The 21,460-nt window shown below is 39.1% G+C and overlaps 1 protein-coding gene across 1 annotated transcript in view; it reads left to right on the top strand.

Annotated features, from left to right (window-relative positions):
- snd1 (staphylococcal nuclease and tudor domain containing 1) overlaps positions 1 to 21,460 on the top strand; it is a 180,898-nt gene that overhangs the window by 101,916 nt on the left and 57,522 nt on the right. The window contains exon 17 of the mRNA XM_030150986.1: positions 14,458 to 14,646. Coding sequence (XP_030006846.1) covers positions 14,458 to 14,646 — 189 coding nt within the window. The remainder of the gene's footprint in view (positions 1 to 14,457; positions 14,647 to 21,460) is intronic.

Below are 21,460 nucleotides of genomic sequence, written 5' to 3'. Positions count from 1 at the left end.
CCCCTAAATGTGCTCAATGTGGCTTGACTGCCCCCAACAAGCTTTCACTGCTTCAGGCAGCAGTTTGAAGATTTGGACTCTTACCTCTCAGTGCTTTCCAATATCCAAGGGCCTTTTGAAGCTGGGTGTCTCAACCCAGAACACTGTGTACAGACCTGATCAAAATCTTAAGACCAGTTGAAAAATAGCTACAATTTACCTTTTGCACATTTGGATCTTAATGAGGTTTTAAGTAGAGCTACAATATACAAAAGCAAGAAGGGGGAGTGAGACAAAAAGCACTTTGAAAAAGTAATTTATTGAAAACAACAGGTAAACTGAAATAGGCTGTTTATCAGCTGATCAAAAGTTTAAGACCATCGCTCAAAAAATTACAAAAAACTCTCCAAACCAGAACAAAAAATTTTCTCAGTAGGACTCAGTAATGAGTAGCTCCACCGTTCTTGTTAATCACTTCAAAAATTCGTTTGGGCATGCTTGATGCGAGTGTTTCCAGGAGGCGGGTGAGAACATTGCTCCAGGTGGTGAAGATGGCTTCACGAAGGGCATCAACTGTCTGGAACTGATGGCCATTTTTATAAACTTCTCTGGCCATCCATCCCCAAATGTTCTCTATGGGATTTAAATCAGGGGAACATGCGAGATGGTCCAAAAGAGTGATGTTATTCTCCCTGAACAAGTCCTTGGTCAAGCGAGCATTGTGAACTGCAGTGTTGTCCTGTTGAAAAACCCAGCTGTTACCACACAGACGAGGGCCCTCAGTCATGAGGGATGCCCGCTGCAACATCTGCACATAACCAGCCGCCGTTTGACGACCCTGCACCACCTGAAGCTCCAGTGTTCCACTGAATGAAAAAGCACCCCAGATCATGATGGACCCCCCTCCACTGTGCAGGGTAGAAAACATCTCAGGTGGGATCTCCTTGTCATGCCAGTAATGTTGGAAGCCATCTGGACCGTCAAGGTTAAATTTTTTCTCATCAGAAAATAAAACTTTTTCCCACCTTTCAGTGTCCCATGTTTGATGCTCCCTGGCAAAGTCTAAACGGGCAGTTTTGTGGCGTTGTAGGAGACGAGGTCTTTGAATTGTTTTTTTGTTTTTGAAACCCTTTTCCCGCAGATGCCGTCTGATGGTTATTGCGCTGCAGTCGGCACCAGTAAGGGCCTTAATTTGGGTCGAGGACCGCCCTGTGTCTTGACGGACAGTCAATCAGATCCTCCGGCTCAGCGCAGGTGTAATTTTTTTGGGTCTACCACTTGACTTTTTTGTTCCATAATGCTCAGGATCTGTCAAAAAATTTAGAATGACTGTCTTACTGCGTCCAACCTCAGCAGCAATGGCACGCAGCGAGAGGCCTTGCTTATGCAGCTCGACGATCCAACCACATTCAAGAAGAGAAAGCTTCTTAGCTTTAGCCATCAGGAGGGCATGACCGTGTGAATGCCCGACAGAAAAGGAGAATTTTGAGCAGATTTTGGCTTTTATAACCTGCGGTCTTAAACTTTTGATCAGCTGATAAACAGCCTATTTCAGTTTACTTGTTGTTTTCAATAAATTCCTTTTTCAAAGTGCTTTTTGTCTCACTCCCCCTTCTTGCTTTTGTATATTGTAGCTCTACTTAAAACCTCATTAAGATCCAAATGTGCAAAAGGTAAATTGTAGCTATTTTTCAACTGGTCTTAAGATTTTGATCAGGTCTGTATTGTACCTCTAGCAACTAAGTGAAAAATGCTTAAAAATCAAATTACAGTGTGTTTTCCACCAAGTCCAGAGGTGCAATTAATTTTCAGTTTTACACCCATTTGTTTCGATTCAAGCCCTGAAAACTCCTTCAAAGGAATAACTTTCACATAGCTTTGTGACATTAGCAACTACTCAATAACTTAGAGCCCAGTTCAATTTGTGTTTTCCCACCTGCACCCTCACACAAACCAGTTAAGAGGATTTATATGATATTAGTAATATTACAAATGTAGCTCAATATTTATCGACCAGCATGTTATGTTGCCCCTCTCTTAAAAATGAGATGGATTATACTTATTGCTGTTATTGATTTTAATAACCAGGCTTTTACAGCCCAATGCAGAGCCTTGCTGTTTTGGAGCTGCTTCTTTTGTTAGGTATATGTTATATTTTTTATGTGGATAACAAAGGATCTATAAACTAATTAACTGCCGGTTTGGCATGATTAGGTTTGCTGACACTTCCATTATTTCCTTTTTGTATTCAGTCCTTGTAACATGTCTAACATACAGCAGTAAAGTGCCTATCATGTGTTCCTGTTTATTTAAACCGCTTGGACCAATATACATATTCTCGAAATAGTATGATGCTGATTAAAAACGAAATCATAGGACTAGTTGGATTCAAGTAAATAACATAAATGAGGTGCCTTAGGTAGGTATGACGTCTTCATTGAGGGATCCAGCTTCCTGACAACAGTATTGATCCATAAGGCCAGATAGATGACTTGTCAGTCATTGCAGTGCCAGGGGTCTCACATTACTCCTTGTCAAAGACCCTTTTCACTGTGTTGGGACTTCCTGTACAAAACCCCTATGGTGAGCAATTGTTGTACATGTTATGGCTTCTGAAAGGGATCATAGAAACATAAGGTCCTCAAGGTTGATGGGCTTCACAAAACCCAGCAGGTTTTGCCTAGAGTGGATTTCTTTTTGAGTCAGCATGCCCTTACACTTGCTTTCACGTGTTCTTCTTAATAGGTTTCGACTCCAAATAATGCTGTATCAATTGTAAGCGCAGCGAATAGATCATTTTCCCAAGATTTGGTGCATACTTTAAAAAAAAATGGCACAAAATAAAATTATGTGTTTGGTTTAATTTTTCAGTTTTGTTGGCTACTAACTAGGGCTGCGCAATTAATAGATTTTAAATCGAAATCGGATTTTTTAATTAGGACGATTTTTAAAAAAGGGAAATCATAAAATCGATTTCATCTCTCTCGTGCCTCCGGGCCGCGCACTTATGGGCTGCCATAGGCTCTTCCTCCTATCAGTGACAGCCGTCTGTCACAGAAGTCCGTGTAATGACCAGACTTTAAATGTGTTAATGAGCCCGCAGTACTTATAGCAATGTAAGCCGTGGCTTCACGCACGGATCCTGCAACTGAAATAGAACTGCATTCGGATCACTCCTCTAATGTTGCCCCGGATCAGTACCGAACCCGGTCCGGGGTTGTGGGGTCATCAGCCTCAGCGGAGGAGCCCAGACAGCCCTGTGCCCACACACATCCACCAGCTCCAGGGATAGAATCCCTCCAGTGTGTCCTGGGTCGATCTGTTCCATGCACGGATCCCACAGTTTAAATAGAACCGCATGTGAATCACTCACATTAACGTGGTCCACGCACGACTGATACCTGTCACTGACTTACATTGGTATCACTTCTGTGGGCCAGATACCCCAAAAAGAAAGGAAAATTTTTTTTTTTTTTAATAATTAATTTGGTCCTCTTACTTGCTAAATTTTTCATTCACAAATGTAAGTTCTGTAACACAAAACCAAATATTATTTATTTTTTGAAAGATGTTGAACTTTATTTAAAGCTGTTAGATAAATCTGGAAACAAAAAGGCTCTAAAAACATTCAGTATTTGCTCTGATTTGGACAATGTATTGTAGTGTATTCCCCCTGGCAAACTAATGTTATTTCCTTGTTGTATACATTGTTTGTATACTCTACTTCATTCAATAAAGATTTAATTAAGAAAAAATAAACTTCTGTGGGTTCATCACGTGATACCATCACAGATTTATGGTCAGAGCAGTGCCTTGCATTGTGGGCTGCTCACGAAAACAACATGCTGACTTCTGTTGTCTTTTGTAGTTTTACCCAAAAATCGAAATTGAAATCGAAAATCGAGTTTTTAGAGGAAAAAATCGGGATTTTTTTTTTTTGCCAAAATTGTGCAGCCCTACTACTAACAAAAGGAGAGGTTGATTTTGACAGTACTCCCCTTAAAATGCTCAGACCAGTCAGTTGAAACCAGCCAGCAGGAGCTCTCTCCATAATTTATTGCTTTAGTTTGTTAGTGTACTGTAGGTCATTCTCAGAGGACATTGCCAGCTTTTGCACAAAATGAGTCATTATTGACCTTTTGCCTTATGATTGTTGTCTCTGTCTTTCATTTTATGTGAAGGCTGTACCAGTCTTAAAGCCTTCCTTTGAAAAACAGTTCTCCCAAACGTTTTCTCTGGATGCATTTCTTTATTTCTGGCAGTGTCATTTCCTATAGACCAGACAAAGCCAAAAGGTTGAGAATTTTTGTGCACAGTGATTGAAAGTCATCTGATGTATCAAACTAGTCTTAACTCAGTTGCTTAATTTCAGCATCAAAGCGCTCTGATTTGGACAGCAAATTACTGCACCGGCAAATCAAATACTTTTGACTTTTTTGGTTTGATATCTAACGAAAACAAAATGTTATTAGGTCAACACCAGAGCATCATCATCATATACATCAAAGCATTCCGCAGAAGTAACAGTCTGTCATTTTTGGAAATTGAAGATGGTTTAAGGGACCCAGAGTCAAAATATCAGTTCTCGTCAGTTTCTAGTACTGGCGGTTTTTATCTATGTGAAGCATGAAGCAAACAGCTTGGTCCTCACTTGTAGCCAAATATAAAGGACTGGCAGGTTACCATACAAAATCATCTCTCCTCTAGCTTCCAATTAGTTAAGGGAACCCTTCCTTATTCATGCTGCTCTTGCCAGTTGCTCTATCCATCTTCCTTTACCCTCTCCACCAACTTCCTTTTATTCACCTGCTTTGTCAGAATAGTGATGCTGGGCAAACATCAATTACCTATTGATGAAAGAAAAACTCATTAATGGGCATCAGGCAGGTTTAATGGTGGGGATCATGCTTGTTTTCCTGACCATTAACGGCCCTGACCATATGAGAAGCTGTTTGACTTTTCCCCATCCTGCCACCAACAGACAGCAGCCTGCCATTGACAGTGATGCATGGGACCCCCTAAGTCACATTGATCACCCTGGGAGCGTCTATACACACAGAGGCACACTCCCAGGCACTTTTCTGATCAGTGTGCATGTGATTACACCACCACTACCAACAGTCAGAGACTTTGCTCAAAACTATGAAAAGCTGCTTAAATATACTCTGTATTTTTTTTCCTTAAAAAAGACAAACAACAAAAAAAAAACACATCTGCTAAGCGCAAATGCAGCAAAAGGCAGAGAAGTCACAAGGTGTCCCAAACCACAGAACATGGGGAGCCAAGTTTACTACTCTACTCCCTCTCAGATGTTGTGTTTATTATTGTGGTGTTTGCACCAGGAACAGCTGAATAGACAGAACAGAAGTAATCAAATGAAACTTATGGATTTAATCAACTGCATTCATGATAGGCACTCATTCTTCCATCTGACTTCAGCTGTAACTGTGGACAGTGAGCAGGTGAGGAAACACCCCTGTGGGTCTCAAAGCTGTCACTCTGCTACCAAAATGTCCAGACAGCTAGATTGAGACATACTTTCAGCCGATGTCAGTAAAGTGAAATCAGAATCCTGCTGAGGGGAGGCCAATCCTCACCTTACACCCTGCTGTAAACAGAGACCCTCTTAGTTTTAAACATGAACTCTTCCTTCCATCTCCACCTGTTCGAGGTACTTGTACAATGGGAAGTGTTTTAAACTTTTAATTTAAATCAACACTGTCACCTTAGCAGCTTTTTAAAATAGCATCCCCTGGTTATGGATGTTAATATGTCATTTGCACCATGAACAAAATTAAGAGCCTTGACAAAGTGCATTTGTATCGGAGCACATTTTTTCCTCCCACCCCTGTATGAACTTGATCAACATCTGACTAACGGCTGTCTGTTTTGACCCTGCAGCCTGATAGTTAATGAACCAACCTAGTTTTGAATTTGATGGTGCCAAAGATTTGGCCCTTGGCCTAGAGCTTAGCAGTACCACTAGCCTGCCAAAACAGGGACAGTCAATAACCCACACCCACAGGCATCCTACTGGCTCAGGATCGCCGACAGGGAAGCTTCACCTCATCCAACCCTTTCTACTTCAAACATCCTCCTGTTTTGGATTTTTCTGGTTTCTGTAAATGTACTTTTGCTTTTATACAGTATACCTTTTTTGGATGTAGTAACAAAAGGGAATCTTTTTCTCTATTTTCATTTTTTATCTGGTTAATGAAGTTCTGTGTCCTTTAGACAAGATGTTTTTGGCCTATACATCCCAGTTTTGTGAATGTGATATTGCAGTTTCTACTGCAAGTGAATATCCTGAAATTGGTGTAAAAAAAAATTTTTTTTAATTATTTTTTTGTTCATTTTATTTTTGATGTAATTTGGAACAGGAACTACACAGGTCTTCAGTTCACCTGTTTACCTCTCCATAAGACGGTCTTTAGGTGTTCTCTCTATGTGAAGATTTTTTTTTTTTTTTTTTTTTTAATTACAGGCCCCATTAACATGCTATTTACATCCCTGCCTGATCTATGCCATTAAGGGATCAATAGTAGTTTGTTTAATTCATTCATTTATGCTTCTCTGTCTCTCACTTTTTTAACAGTGATCTATATTTATAGATTTCTCCCGGAAACGAATGGCCTTTTCTTCTCTCATTCCGACCACAGTGACATGCTAACGCATTTAACCATTTTGCACTGAGCAAAATCCTTGGTGTGAGATAGTCAGAAAGGTACTAAAAAGACTGAAGTACTTGAAAAGAATGATTCTTTTGTTTGAGTTAGATCTCAGGTATCAGTAGGATCTCAGAATTACCCTAGTGCAATGACTGTTACGTGTGTGTTTTTCTGCCCACACAGTGTTAACATTTTCCATCAAAAGCAGTTTGTGGAACTTGGTAATGGCCATGTAGGATTGTTGGTAGAGTTTAGAGGATTACATATCCATAGTCCTTGTACAATGTCTGTGTTTTTAAAATAATTATATTTATATAAGCTGCACATTGTTAAAATATCCTCCATTGTGGCTTGCCATTTTTATTTTTTTACCTTTTTTGAGCAGAGATTATTCAACACATGCATTAAGAACCATCTTCATTTTCGTTTTTACTAGTTTTGTAGGAAAACGTACTACTACCAACATGGAGGTGGATATCATGTGTATTATTTTCAAATTGATTAAAATACAGTCATTTAACAACAGATCAGAGACAAAATTGCAGCACTTCAATTAACCAAGATAGCTACATTGGCTATTTTTTGCTTCAGTAGATCTACATATTCGCTGCCTTTGATTTTATTGAGAACTAGCATCATAATGCAGCAGCCACATTGATATTGCTGCCTGCACTGTGGATTTTTGTGCACTATTTTATTTACAGGAATCATGAAATATTTTGCAGCCACTGACGTGAAGATAATTCTACAATGTGTATTGTCTCAAAATTGCCTATTTTATGCACACTTCCTGGTGAACCCACAGAAACAGAAGTATATCACACAACCCCACATAAAATCTAACACATCTTCTCTAACATACTAAACACTAAACTTGAGCTCTCAGACACATAATGATCACAGCTAAACCAAGCAAGGCCCCTTTAACGGAGCTGTCATAGCTTATTGCAACTCTGTCACACTAATACTGTATTTATTACCTAGAAGTTGTTATCTGTGTATTTATCTTCTCCACTGCTCAACTGTCGGCCCTGGACAGTTTGATTGAGTTTGTAATTTAGCTTTGATTAATTATCTCCGCCCAAGAGGACCACCTTCATAAGATATTGATTTTTGGTTGAAATCTGATCAGAGTTGTGGTTGTATGTCTTGCTTGTCAGTACAAATGTATCATCGAGAGGAACTCTGTTTGTCCACTTGGAAAAATGATCCATATAAGCTGGTGTTGAGAGCGATATTCAGTGCTGATGGACTTTTATACTCCCAAAAGTAGTTTTCACGCAAGACTGCACATAAAGCGCTGAAGCTCACCCGTCAGTGCTCAGCCTTTTCTCCTTAAATCCACATGTGTACATAGGACGAACTGTCCTTTTCATGACATTCATGACTGAATTAAGACCTCGGAGTCATTGATTTTTTTTTTTTTTTTTTTTTTAAACCAAAGGTTAGGAATATGAATTAAGTTAGAGCTTATCTGATTGCACTCCATTTTTTCATGCTTTCCCCACTTTGTACTTCAATCCCAAGCTTAGTATCACTTATTGCCTAGAAGAGACTTGATCTCTTTGCCCCCGCTCACAAAGGAACACACGTACGAGACACCTCCACATCAGTCCTTCAATCTTCTCCAAGGCTCAGTTTGATAAATGGCTTATTGTGCTGGATGAGCAAAGGGCTATAGTTTGGAGTGACTCTACTCTATGTGCTTTTGTGTGTATTCTTTCTTTATTTCTAGCTTTCTGTCTGCAAGGGTCCCCCCCCCCCCCCCCCCCCCCCCACCCCCCCCCCCCCCCCCCCCCCCCCCCCCACCCACTTCTTTTTGTGTGATCTGAGTGAGGATGATCAATCACACTTGAATGAAGCTTAATTTTATGGAACCTTTCAAACTAGTCAATACATTTGACAGTGTTGTACAAGCAACTATAAAAATGTATTTCTGAAACTTTATACATAAAAAATGTGTACAAAATAAAATAATAATGATCTGCACCATAGTGCCCAGGGATATTATGTACAAATTTCTATGTGCAATTTACATTGTCTTGATACACATATTCTTAAGTGTTTTTATATTGATGTACATACTCTTGAGTGTTTTTATATTTTCTCTTTTTTATTTTTTATCTAGCCGTGAACTACCTGTAAGAAATAAACAATAAACATTCTTGAATCTTGAAATTAAGGGCAATGCAAATGTATGTATATTGTGCATTTCATACACAAAGCAATTTCAGTGTGCTTCACAATAATATAGGGAACATTCAGAGGAAATGAAAAACAAAGAATAGAGAACATTTAAAACAATAAAATAAAATAATTTAATACAATCTGTATGAAAATGACTAAAAATATATGCAATAAAAATGTATTAAGACTTAGCCTGTAATAAGAAGAATGTAAGCTATAAGCCCCTTTTACACAGCACTTCTGTTATGGGAAAATTTCGCCTTTATTCCAGTACCACATCTGTGTAAACGAAATGGTGGGATCATTTGGTCCCACCTTTATAGAGGCTTTTTAACGCCTCTGGAGGTAGTAACAGAGCCATGATAAAGGTGGAATCATGATTCTTGAATGCTATGTAAAAGGAACACCTCTCGTTCCTCAACCAAGGTGTTGTTTTGATGACGTATTGCGTGTGTGACCTCCGTGCCAGGGGGATTTAAAAATGAGCATGGGCCGTGTACAGTAAAACATTTCAACATGACGAGACAGATGTCAAACTGGGGAGACGCTGAGGTTAGCGAGCTGTTGTCATTTCGGGCGGAGGACTCTATCCATGCTAACATTTGTGGAACAGTGAAAGACTCTAGAGAGGTTAGCAACACCGCTATGCTTAGGGTATTTCCAACGCGCATGTTATACGGTACACTATACGCTGCACCACCCCTTTGATTCCAGAAGACAAGTCCGCTGTGTAAAAGTCCAGCCTGTCTTACCTCTGTTACTCCTTTGGCTTGGCTGTGGAAATCAGTCAATGGTGGAAAAAAGTGGGATCACCATATCGCCTTTTTTCCTGGATTTTTGTGTAAAAATGGCTTCAGATTAAATTAAAAAGTACCAATCCATGTAGAAATTTAGTAGTCAACTATGAATGCAAATCATTTTCTTTTTCAAAGATATGACATTCAGTTCAGTTTTATTTTTATAGCTCAATATCCCATATCAGAGGTTTGCTTAGAAATCGAATACAAGTTAATAACAATCCCTGACAGGCCACTGTGCTAGCGCCCTCTATCTTTCCCCCCTCTTTAGGAGGTTTTACTTAAAGCTGTTTTAAATGCAGCACTGAAGACACTGAACTATAAGCAGGAGTTACTATGGTAGGGATGTCTGCAGAAACAGAATTAAAAATAGTTTTTAAAGGGGAGTTTAGAATTGGGTCAAGGGAACATGTGAAGGGTTTCATTTTAGTTCTGTGACTGTTTTCCTTAGAGTCCTGTCCTGAGTTGTTAATCACTTGAAGACAGGACATACTGTAGGTAAAAGTGTACTTTTACAGCCTGAAAATACCACCACTATTTTATTCTCCATAAAGTAACTAATATTCTATTCACATTAAGAGCTCACATTATTGAAATTATATGTATTTGGGGTTTACCAGAGAATTTGTCTAAAAACACCATATGTTTTAATGAAGTCAAATGTGTTTGGGCTATGTAAAAAACACATTCTATTATCGCTGTGTTTGTTAAAGTTACCTGTTAAAATGCAGGTATTGTAGCCTGTGCAAGAAAAAAAAGCAGACAGATAATTTAAGAGATCGATATACTGTCACAGGAAATGGGAGGTGCACATGTCATGGTACAGAGATGGAGGGGGGGAAAAAATCATACTGATTCTCAGTTACTGTCACTCCACCCTTGTCATATCTGTCGCAGTACAGTACCCACAAAAGCAGCCACCTCCTTGTAGCGTAATGAGAATGAATGAAGACATGCCAAAATGTCTACATCTGCCAGTCCATTTTCCGGGTGTTCACTGCTTGCATTTGCACATTACAGGATTTTGTTTGACAAACATGTCACCATGTACACGTTGAACATGCCACATTTTTTATTGTCATAGTCCCTTAACTTTGAGAACTACAGCTTGTAATTTAACTCTTACACTTAAAGTCTGTGTTGAGAGTGGTGATATCCATGAAAAATACATTAAGACTCCAATTTGAATATTAGCAGAGTGGCTGTCACTAATGATTAAAAGCACCAATAGATAAATCTCGTCGGTGTTCTGCATTATGTATACCGTCTGCTCGGTCTTCCTGATCAGTGAATGCACAGCACAGAATCTATTTAGAAGGATTTGAATGGAAATTGAAACTTCTTTGCCAGATTTGACCTCATTTAGTCTTGAACACATACTGTTCCCAGTAAACTTTGTTTATTTATCCGTGTACGCTTTCCCCACCAGGTATTCCAATTGTTTATGTGGATATGGTGATAAAAGGAAATCCCATTGCTTGCCAATTTTTTAAATTGCTTGCCCACTGTGTTCCTTCATTTTCCTTTAGTGTGAGTTTTGGCTCAGACATGATGTGTCACCTACCGCAGTCGCTTTAGATTTTTTTTGTTCACTTTCAAACTGCTAAGTGAATTAAATCTGCTGCAGTTTTAAAACATGCCCTCGGGCCAGGTTTCACTTCAATGGTAGCAAATGGCCTTGTCTTTTGTACTTGTGAATGCTTGCAACTGTGTATGTACTTGCACGGAAATGCACATGACTTGTGTGTATGCGTATTTTGCCTTTTTCTCTTTTTTCCGTCCACTGTGTCGACACAATCCCAGCGTTTATGAGATTACCAGAGCCCATTTGTGTTCCGGCGGGAGCCATCTTGGCTAGGACGAGGCCTCCACTGGGAACCATCTGGGCTCTACTCAAAGCAGTTTCCACTCCGCCTCCCCTGTCCCCTCCACATTGTGACCAAAGCTATTTACTTTAAAAGGAGGAAAAACTCAAAATACATGTGGGTGTATGTATCTAAAATCTAATAATTCAGTCTTTAGATCAGGCTCCTGAGCTTGGTGGCAGGCGCTGTTTCCTCATCATTATATATGAGAAGGTCGAGTGACATATAGTGAAGGAAACAGAAATTATTCAGCCCTTCATATCTGCAGGTTGTCATGAAGGGTTAATTTTCATAATGTGTAAGGGCTTATTTGATATTAATAATCTGAGTGATGAATTAATAATCAAATCTCAAAAGAAATAATCTAATAAATCATACATTCCCATAAATAACGCAAATCAATATCACACCTTAGAAAAATCAGGAAGTTCTTCATTTTCCTTCTGCAGTAAAAGAGCTTCTTTTTTTCTTTTTTTTTTTTTTTACTGCTATTATGCATGACATATGGCACCAACACTAATATCTCACAGAAATCCTGCCCTGGATTTAAAGCTTCTCCAAGCTAATCTTATTCTGCCAGTAGAAAACTAGGCCTCCACTCACCTTTCATAAATTAATTTTTCCTTCTTAATTTCATTTTGATCTCTCTGTTAGCTGTTAGAAATGACACTTTCTTTGTATTGAACATTGCTTTAGAGGACTGAATCACCAAAAGGTTTATAGCAGAATATATAATAGTATCATCCACTGTTAATTAAAGATATCACCTCAGTTTTTGCATCTCCTCAGAAAGATCCACATAGTTGTCTGTTTATTCACTGTTTACTTGTATCTGAAGCACTGCCTGTGCTTTTCTGTCCCTAACCAGATGTCATGTTTATATTCTTACTCATAAAAACATGATTGGTTCTGACTTGTTCTACGCTTGGCTTTTCTTCACATGGCTGTGACATTTATTATATATACATTTATGTTACATGGGATGTAAAACCATATTTTCTTCAAGCAAAGGCATGGATTCAATACAACTGGGGAGAGGAATATGCACCATGATATTCATATTTAAAAAGGATTGTATATCATAGGCAATATGGAAACAAGCATGCAGTTTGCATAATTTACCTTTGTCAAACTATAATATTCATTGCCATCATTGTTCCCCCGTTAATGAAGAACTGCATTTAAAAAAAAAAAAAAAAAAAAAAAAAAAAAGAATGATGGGGTGCAGTCTGAAATGGAATGGGTAGCTATAAAGATTTTACAGAGACATCTATAGTTACATTTGTAGCTTCCTCTTCATATTTTGCAGTTATAATAAACTCTTTCTCACTTGAGCAGCTTTCACTGTTAAGGCTTTACTGTTAAAAAATTCCCATTAAATTTTGCATCACCTTGTGGAAGTGTCTAGGCTTGAAATGGAGCCTGCCATCTTCCCTCTGATGCTCAGTCAGAGAAGACTTTTAGACAAGTTTCTGTTTCTTATTTTTTAGTAAATTGGAATTTTTCCCAGCTAAGGGTGTTGTTTTCCATTTGCAAATGTTTTATTTTTGTTGTACTTTCACTGAATCTGTGGTAGTTGAGAACAGCTAACTTAGATCTGGCCATACTTGTTTTTTTTCTCCAAGCATTCGCCCACTTTCCCGTTTGACATTCAAGGTGCTCAGAGGACCAGCACTACTCTAATAGTCTAGTTATGTAACTGCTTCTACTCTAAGAATGATAAAATGGGTTGAATCTCAGAGATAGTGGAGGAAGAGAATGTACATTACATCGATGCAGATGAGGAATGAGTGAACTTGGATTGTGTCATGGTCAGGATGTGGGAGGGCAGACAGATGACCCAGATGGTCTTTTTTTTCCTTTTCTGTAGTCTTTACAGTACATTTTTAGATGTAAGAAACAGTTTTAATTAAGGTAATTATTCACAAAGAATTAACTACCTTTATGGAACAAGTGTATCAGACCATTACAGCTGAACATTACATGTTTTGATCATTTTTCAAGTGATATTAAAACAGTTTAATCAAATGCATACTCCAGAAATGTGTGTATGTTGTTCTTGTTGTGAAAAGGTTGTCAATTTTATACCAATGAAAGTAACAGATTATGGATTAATTAATAAAAGCTTTTTTTTTTACTTCAGTTGAGAACAAGGCAGAGCAGTTTACAAACTTAATTCTCTTCAGATTTCCCCTGCGACTGCAGGGCTAAGCAGCCTTAGTCTTAATCGCTTGACTTCTTCCTATCTCTTCAGCACACCTGCCCTCTCACTTTCTTGCTGACTGAAGCTTTAGAGTAGAAAAACATCGATTGATTTTTTTTTTTCTCTCCACCCTTTCTCCCAGTCGTCCATCACTTATGAAACAAAACGTAATGAATACATAATTAGCCTGAATAGGCAGAATTTGGTTATAGTCCATCATGGGCAATGTTGTGAAATCTTTCCAACTTTGTCAGCAGGGTTGGCTATTTCAGTGTCCTCATTTCTTAACTAAAGGGAATAGCAATTTGGCTGTCACTAATTGCAAATGATTTACATTACAAAAAAGTAGGCTGACAATATTTAGAGTCTTAATTAAGGTTGTGCATATGCAACACTAATCCAACAGTCACTTATAATAATTGCGCATGACCTGTGATATTTACAGTTAAAGAGTCGCACTGTTTGAAGGTAAAAAATGTAGTGCATTCAAGATGGGTTGCAAACTGTGTTGGGGAAAAAATACCCATCTCTTATGTTAGATCAAACCATTTTTTGCGCTCAGTTTCTTTCATTTCTTGTGTGTGCACATGATACCAAGTCAATAGAGTGCTCAAGGGCTTCCAGTAATGTGTCTATTTAAGAAGCCCTTCAGTTTTTTGCTCTAATTGAATCTCAAACCTAATCTCAGATAAAGAAAATTAGCCCCTTTTCTCACTTTTTAACTCTATTATAACGTCTCTTCTGTTCATCTGTTTCAGGTGGAGGTTGAAGTAGAGAGCATGGACAAAGCAGGCAACTTCATTGGCTGGCTACACATCGAAGGTGTGAATCTGTCTGTGGCGCTGGTAGAAAATGCTCTATCCAAGGTCCACTTTACAGCAGAGCGCAGCGCATACTACAAAACCCTGGTCTCAGCAGAGGAGGCTTGCCGACAGAGGAAAGAGAAGGTATGTCTCACTTACATATCAGAAAGGCTACAGCTTCTTTCATAGTGATCTCAACACTCCCAAATGCCACTAAACTTTTTTTCCTATTAGGCCTGGAGACCTTAGCCTCAACAACTGGTTCAGAAATTACTTTGCTTGCTCTTCTTCCCTTATCTATCGAGTCCGACCTCTTTCTGGCTGTGGACGAACTTTAGCTGGGCCTCAAGGGAAGACGGCTTTTGATCTCTACTTCTGTCTTCCACCTTCAGCATCAATACTTGAAGTTAATTTGTGGATGTAAAGAGGCTACTAGCTGAAATCGAGATGCTTCAGAACTGGGGTGTGTGTGTGTAAAAAGCAGTTTATTCCAAAGAGTAAGAAAATATGATCACATTTCTCTACCTTTCCCTCATAAAGTCCAACTCACTGTCCTTGATAAAGGCAAAACCCATCCCCCCAAACTAGTCCGATGGCCAATTAGAACAGGTGGTGCCTTGACCTCCGGCTTTCATTTACACAAAAATTCGCTTTTTTTTTTTTTATCACACCAGGGTAGTATGTATGTATGTATAAAAATGTGAAGGTGGAGAAGGACAAATTTGCATATTAATAAATAAAAGAAAGGAAAATTATGCATGCATAAACCTGACTGTGCTAATAGTGTTTAGGTATTTACTTTTGTTAGCGCTATGATTATGTGGAAATACTCCATCAGTAGAAGAGCCATTTGCTCTTTTCCAATAGCTCCTTACCTCCTTGGGAGTCTTTTGATGGATTGAGGTTTCTCTTGCGCTGATCCTGATCTTGCCCTGCATTTTCATTATGGCTCCACAAGTCACCTCTACCAGATGCATGAGGTGGCCTGCCAGCTGTCACCGTTGTCCTCTTTTTCTCAATCTGTGTAATTTACGTCTTTTAATCTCTCTTGCATTGGCTGTCTCTTTCATATCCTCCGTTGCACTCATTTTCCCCTGTTGTACTTAATAACAAACTCGTGCCTTTTCTCCTTTTTATAAACCTGATGTATTGTAGAAGACAAGAAGGAGCTGTTATGTTCTCCCTCCCTGAATTAATCATGTTCATTATGTATTGCTACTGGTCTCTCTCTCCTTACAGACTCTCTCCATCTGTATTTCCTTACCTTTAAAGCATTTACACATTGTAAGAGTGGTTCTCAGGTGGACCTTTTGTATGCACTCACTCAAATAAATCTTGCCTGCAATGTGAGCACAGCGACCCTGCCATGTTGAATCTAACTGCAGCAAGTGGGCACATTCTTGACACCTCTGTCAATTTTGCTACCGGTTTCCAACACCCTTGTGCAGCATTGAGACAGATTGACTTTCACCACAAGGTTTTGACTTGAGCTAACCTGAGTGCGGACAGGGCTGAGAGGAAAGACGGCAGAATGGGGCCTTAGTAGAGCAGACAGACAGTGATTATGTTTGATGTTAGTTTGCCACAGGCACCGGTGCACAGATCATCCACAGCCTGATTTGTTTGTGTGTGCGTACATTGCGGATTATGTTGTTCTGAGGAACACAGGGCAGAGGGTTTTATGTGTGTGAATGCATACTATGCAACTTGAAGGCAGATGAGGGGGGACTTTGTGTTCTAATTAACCCATAGAGACCATGTAGAGAAAAGCTGAGAGCTTGGCAATTTTTTTATGTCTTTCTCTTTTGAAGTGCTTGCTGGTCGTTGTCTGTGTGTAGGCTGAGGCTAGGTAGGGCAGATTGCATCTCTTCTTATGTCTCTTCCTCCCTTCCTTTTTTCTCCTTGCCCTCTTTATTGTCCCTACGGCTGTGGATATGGAAGACATCCATGGTACTGCTGTGTCAGGTGCCCCTACAAGAAAACAGGGTTGTTGTAATGAAGTGGACCCAGTGGGTGTGTGCGCACAAACGTACACACAGTCATTAAAGAAGAACTTTGCGTTGGTGGTCCAGCAGAGACCCAGGGCAACCGTAGGGATTGAGGCTTGCTGGAGTAGCATCCTGAACCAAAACTGCTTAGTTCGAGTGACTTAAGTGAATATGAGTTTTTGTTACAATGAGACCAATGGGACAAAGTGATTGTTTTCTAATTGAAGCTTTCTAAAAGGTTTGGAGAAGAGCCTCCTCTAGAGCTCAGCATATTTTCATCTGGTATGTCAGCATCTCTTGGTACAAAAAGAGATTGGAGTTGTCGTCCCACGTTCCTAGGTCTGTTCCCCATTATGTTTATTAATGCCTGAGTGTTTTCATGAATCTCTCAGAAGTGTGTCCCTCTGTCAGAAACTCATCATTAGGATTTCAAAGCTTACATTTATTTACAAGATTTAATTTGAGGTCACACCACAGGACACTATTTAAACATATTTCACGTACTTGTAAGAAATTGTAGGTGAGAAATCCTCACACCCCTTCCTTAAATCTCTTCCCCGTTTTTGCAAGACGTTCTTGTTTATTTAGATTCTTCTACGGGGCGGAAAAACTAATTCTTGCTTACCAGGCAGCTCTGTAAACAAGACTCACTGCAAGAACGCAGCATTTTGTCATTGTAATATGAGACGGCTCATTGCAGCTATTCATGTGATGTTCCAGTATTCCCATGCTGCAGTTCAAGCACATAAATTTGACAAGATAGCAGCAGTGTGGCTTAAAAATGGATTGGGAGCAGAGATTTTGACTATTAGAGACACTGGCTGCAGTTTTCATTTAAGCTCCCTTTGGACTGAACAGGTGTGGGAGTCAGTTTGTCAATATTTGGTTACACTTCTAGAGACGTTATTTCTTTTAATTTATAAAAATAAACTAAATGTAAAATGAAGTACTCTGGAATAAAGTGGTGCAGTAAGGAGAGGAAAATCAATTTATACTTCCAAAAGCTCTTTGTTCTTCTCTGCAAGCCAAAGCTTTTACCATTCTTCAGTATTGAATGCTTTCTGTAGTGTATTTTCTGTCAATATTAAAGCTCATGTCTTTTTAAAAGAATAGCTGCCTAATGGCTGTAAACCAACAGGGTAAGGAAACATGCTAGTAATTGTAGTGGCCTTTTTTATGAAGAGGTGAATCAACAATCACCCTCAGTAATAACTCAAGTGTGCTTTCTGTTGAGCAAGGTTTTTTTTTTTTTTTTTTTTTCAATAATTATCCAACCTTGAAGGAGATTAACACACTCTGATGGGTCTCGGAGAGGGATAGAGGAAGATGGAAAAGAGAGGGAGTAGAGAAAGAGCAAAAGAGGATATGACAACCCCTGTTAAAGATATTTCATGTCACAAGACTCTTCTCTTTTCATCACCACCCGCCCCTTTCCTTCAATCCTGCTCAGCCCTCTTCACAGACCACTGTCCTTTTAATCTCTTCAGTGTTCTCACATCTTTATGCTCACATCCTGGACTTGTTCCCCCACATTTTTCCTCTGCCCTCCTCCAACTAATCATCTCAGAATCCCCTCCTATTAACCGGATTAATGTCTTCGTAGATACCCTGTGTCATACCCTTCTTCGCCTTAGCTTTTTTTTTTTTTTTTTTGGTGCAGTTTTTGGATCATGGAGACCAGTCTGTGCCCTTTGCTTGGATAATGGTCAGAGTGAGTCACTTACCTGCCTCACTTGTACCATTTTTTTAGGGAAAAACTTCCCTAGAAGCATAAACTCAAGATCCGGAGCTGCCTTTCCTTATACTTCACCCGTCCATCAACACCACTCATCAAAGCACTTGAAGCGGCATCGTTTTGACATTGAGCTTGGTGACGTGTCCTTGGTGAAGCCTGATTGAAGTACATAATCTTGTTTCAGCTTTTTCTTCTTCTTCTATTTTTTTTTTGGGCGGGGGGGATCCAGAGTTACAGGTCTAGCCAAATTGATAGCCACAGTGTCCTGAGGCCTTTATTTGAGTTTATACTAACACATGGTCATTTCTGCCCTAAAAAAAATAAATCAGCATTTTTTTTTTTTTTTACTTTCATTTGTGAACTAGAAATCTATGCTTGTCTGATTGTATTGGTACACTAAATTTCCCATCTTTTTTCCACTCTTCACCTACGTGCTCTCATATTTTCAACAGTTAAGTGACATGCCTCACAATCAAACAAATCAACATCTAACTGGACATCCCCACCTTCCCATACTTTCACTCTTTACCTCCACTGTTTCTCACTATTTTTGAAGAATATGCCAAAAGCATCATCTCCCTGTCCTCCAATCTAAGCTGCGTCATCTCAGCAGTCAGCACATCACACACCTGGCTGAACAGAAACACGCTGTGGATGAATCATCATAATTGGGCTTTTAGAGAAGCTAATAGGTTTGTGTCTTTGAGTGCAGACTAGAGGAAGTTCACCTCCAGTGGGCTGGTTCCACACTCCAAGATTAGCTCCAGTTAGTATTCTGTCCATAGTTAATGTAAAGCCACTGCATCATTTGTGCATTATAGAACCATTTTCTGTTACTAATGTGGCAGACTTTTGCTCAGTATTTTGTAAATAGCCTGTCCAGAATTACATAGAAGTACCTTGTTTGGTTTCCATGGGTGACAGTCCCTTTTCTATTAATACCACATTCAGTTGTCTCTTAAGCCCTGAAGCTGCTGAAAGGGTTTCAGGGTTGCAGTGTTTTTCTCTTTCTCTTTTTCTCTCTTGCTCTTTCAGTGAAGTAACTTGTGTTAGTCACTGAGCAATTTCATGCTAATGTTGCAAACTTAGCCTGTTATTTCTCCAACAAAGGTCTCTCTTTGCTTAATTTTCTTGCTGCTCCTTCAGATTATCACTTAACTACAAGCATTTCAAGTTTAGGCCCTCACTGATTTGGCTGTTGGAGAGTTTCCTGAGAAACACTAAATTTATTCCATTTGTTATTATTTACATACAAATCAAACAATGTGAGCAGTTGAGTCCTTTATTTACCGTCTCTTCTATCTGCTGCTTATTGCAGTCACTGCTGCATTCTTGTTTAGCAAATAGAGATTGTATGGTGTTGAGACAGGAACAATGGCCGTGACATGGCCAGTCACAGAGGGTGATATTCAATTAATATCCGGGCCAGGTACCTGTCCAGTCTAATTGAAATAAAATGTAGGCACAGAAAGCTAACCACTTTCATGCCTCAATGGAAATTAAATGACTCAACTATGTTTGTAGGAAGAGGACTTTAACTTATTTCTATTGTAGATACTATTCATTTGAAAAATTGACATATCAGTGCGTGAGTTAAAAAATACATTTTCTTTTCAGTTTGAAGGAGGTCATAACATTGTAATATTTCAGTATCCCAGTGATAAGAAATGCATAGATTATACATGATACCATGATAACAGCTTAGTTTATAATCACATTGGTTTTTATCTCTGAATTTTTTTGTACTTCATTTTAAAATGTTCATTGTGTGCTCTCTGTGAGCCCTTTGTAGGCTGGAATCAAATAATATAATAGAGATGGTTACTTAAAGCAGCGTATGACTTTCATCACAGTTTTTTTTTTTCAAATTTGTTAAACCTCAGTGATAGCCTAATTATCACTAATCCATTAGTCTTATGCACCTGAATCACTTCCCTCGCGGTGAACAACTTCAAAGATGACTCCATCGTAAACACAGTCCACTTTTTTACATAACAAACCGAAATGTCACTCGGGCCTTTTCGGAAATTTTGTTGCAAAGTGCATAGTGGGAATGGCGACAAAGCGAAAGCAGTTGCTCCCAGATTCGGCAAGAAAATGAACCTGATCGCTACAACATAAATTTGTACAGTCCACCAGGGTTGTTTTAAAGATTGAGTATAGTCGGTGGATGGAGGTAAAGGTGACATTTGGGTTCAGCACTCATGGAAGAGACAGTAAAATTGCTGCTGTGTGGAATTCCCATTCCCACAATACACTTCACGAAAAAATTTCCGAAAAAGGCCAGAAGGACGTTTCGGTTTGTTATGTAAACAAGATGACTGAGTTTACGATGGAGTCATCTTTGAAGTTGTTCACTGTGAGGGATGTGATTCAGGTGCATAAGACTAACTATCGTAAACTCAGTCATCTTCTTTACGTAACAAACCAAAACGTCCCTCTGGCCTTTTTCGGAAATTTTGTCGTGAAGTGCATTGTGGGAATGGGAATTCCATGCAGCAGCAACTTTGCTGTCTCTTCCATGAGTGCTGAACCCAAGTGTCACCTTTACCTCCATCCACCGACTATACTCAATCTTTAAAACAACCCTGGTGGATTGTATAAATTTACGTTGTAGCGGTCTGGTTCATTTTCTTGCTGAATCTGGGAGAAACCGCTTATGCGTTGTCACCATTCCAACAATGCACTTTGCAACAAAATTTCCAAAAAGGCCCGAGTGACATTTCGGTTTATGTAAACAAGCAGACTGTGTTTATGATGGAGTCATCTTTGAAGTTGTTCACCGTGAGGGAAGTGATTCCGGTGCATAAGCATGGAAAGACTAGTGGATTAGTAATAATTAGGTTATCACTGAGGTTTTACAAATTTGAAAAAAAGAAAAAAAAAAATTAGTGATGAAGGTCATACGCTGCTTTAATATATGTGTGTTGCTTTAGTTATATTCTGTGGGTCACCAGTCTGCATAGCTTGTTTGAATTTTCTCAATTGCTTTTTGGAACGGATTCAGAACTGTGCATTGTGAGGCTTTGAATGGGTGAACTTTGAACAAAAAGAAAAGCAATTTTCCTCATCATATAGTGCCAGCTCTAGCAAATTCCCTCATCTTAATTTAATAAACTTGTTTTTTTGCCAGCAGTGGTTTTGAGATATGCTTTTTTGTTTTTGTTTTTGTTTTCCTGCTTGTATTGCTCCGATAAAGGAAAACAAAGTGTTACATTTAAGTTTTCAGCAGCAC

This window comes from Sphaeramia orbicularis, chromosome 12 (assembly GCF_902148855.1).
Source record: "Sphaeramia orbicularis chromosome 12, fSphaOr1.1, whole genome shotgun sequence".
NCBI lineage: Eukaryota > Metazoa > Chordata > Actinopteri > Kurtiformes > Apogonidae > Sphaeramia > Sphaeramia orbicularis.
This window is presented reverse-complemented; position numbering and strand designations above follow the sequence as displayed.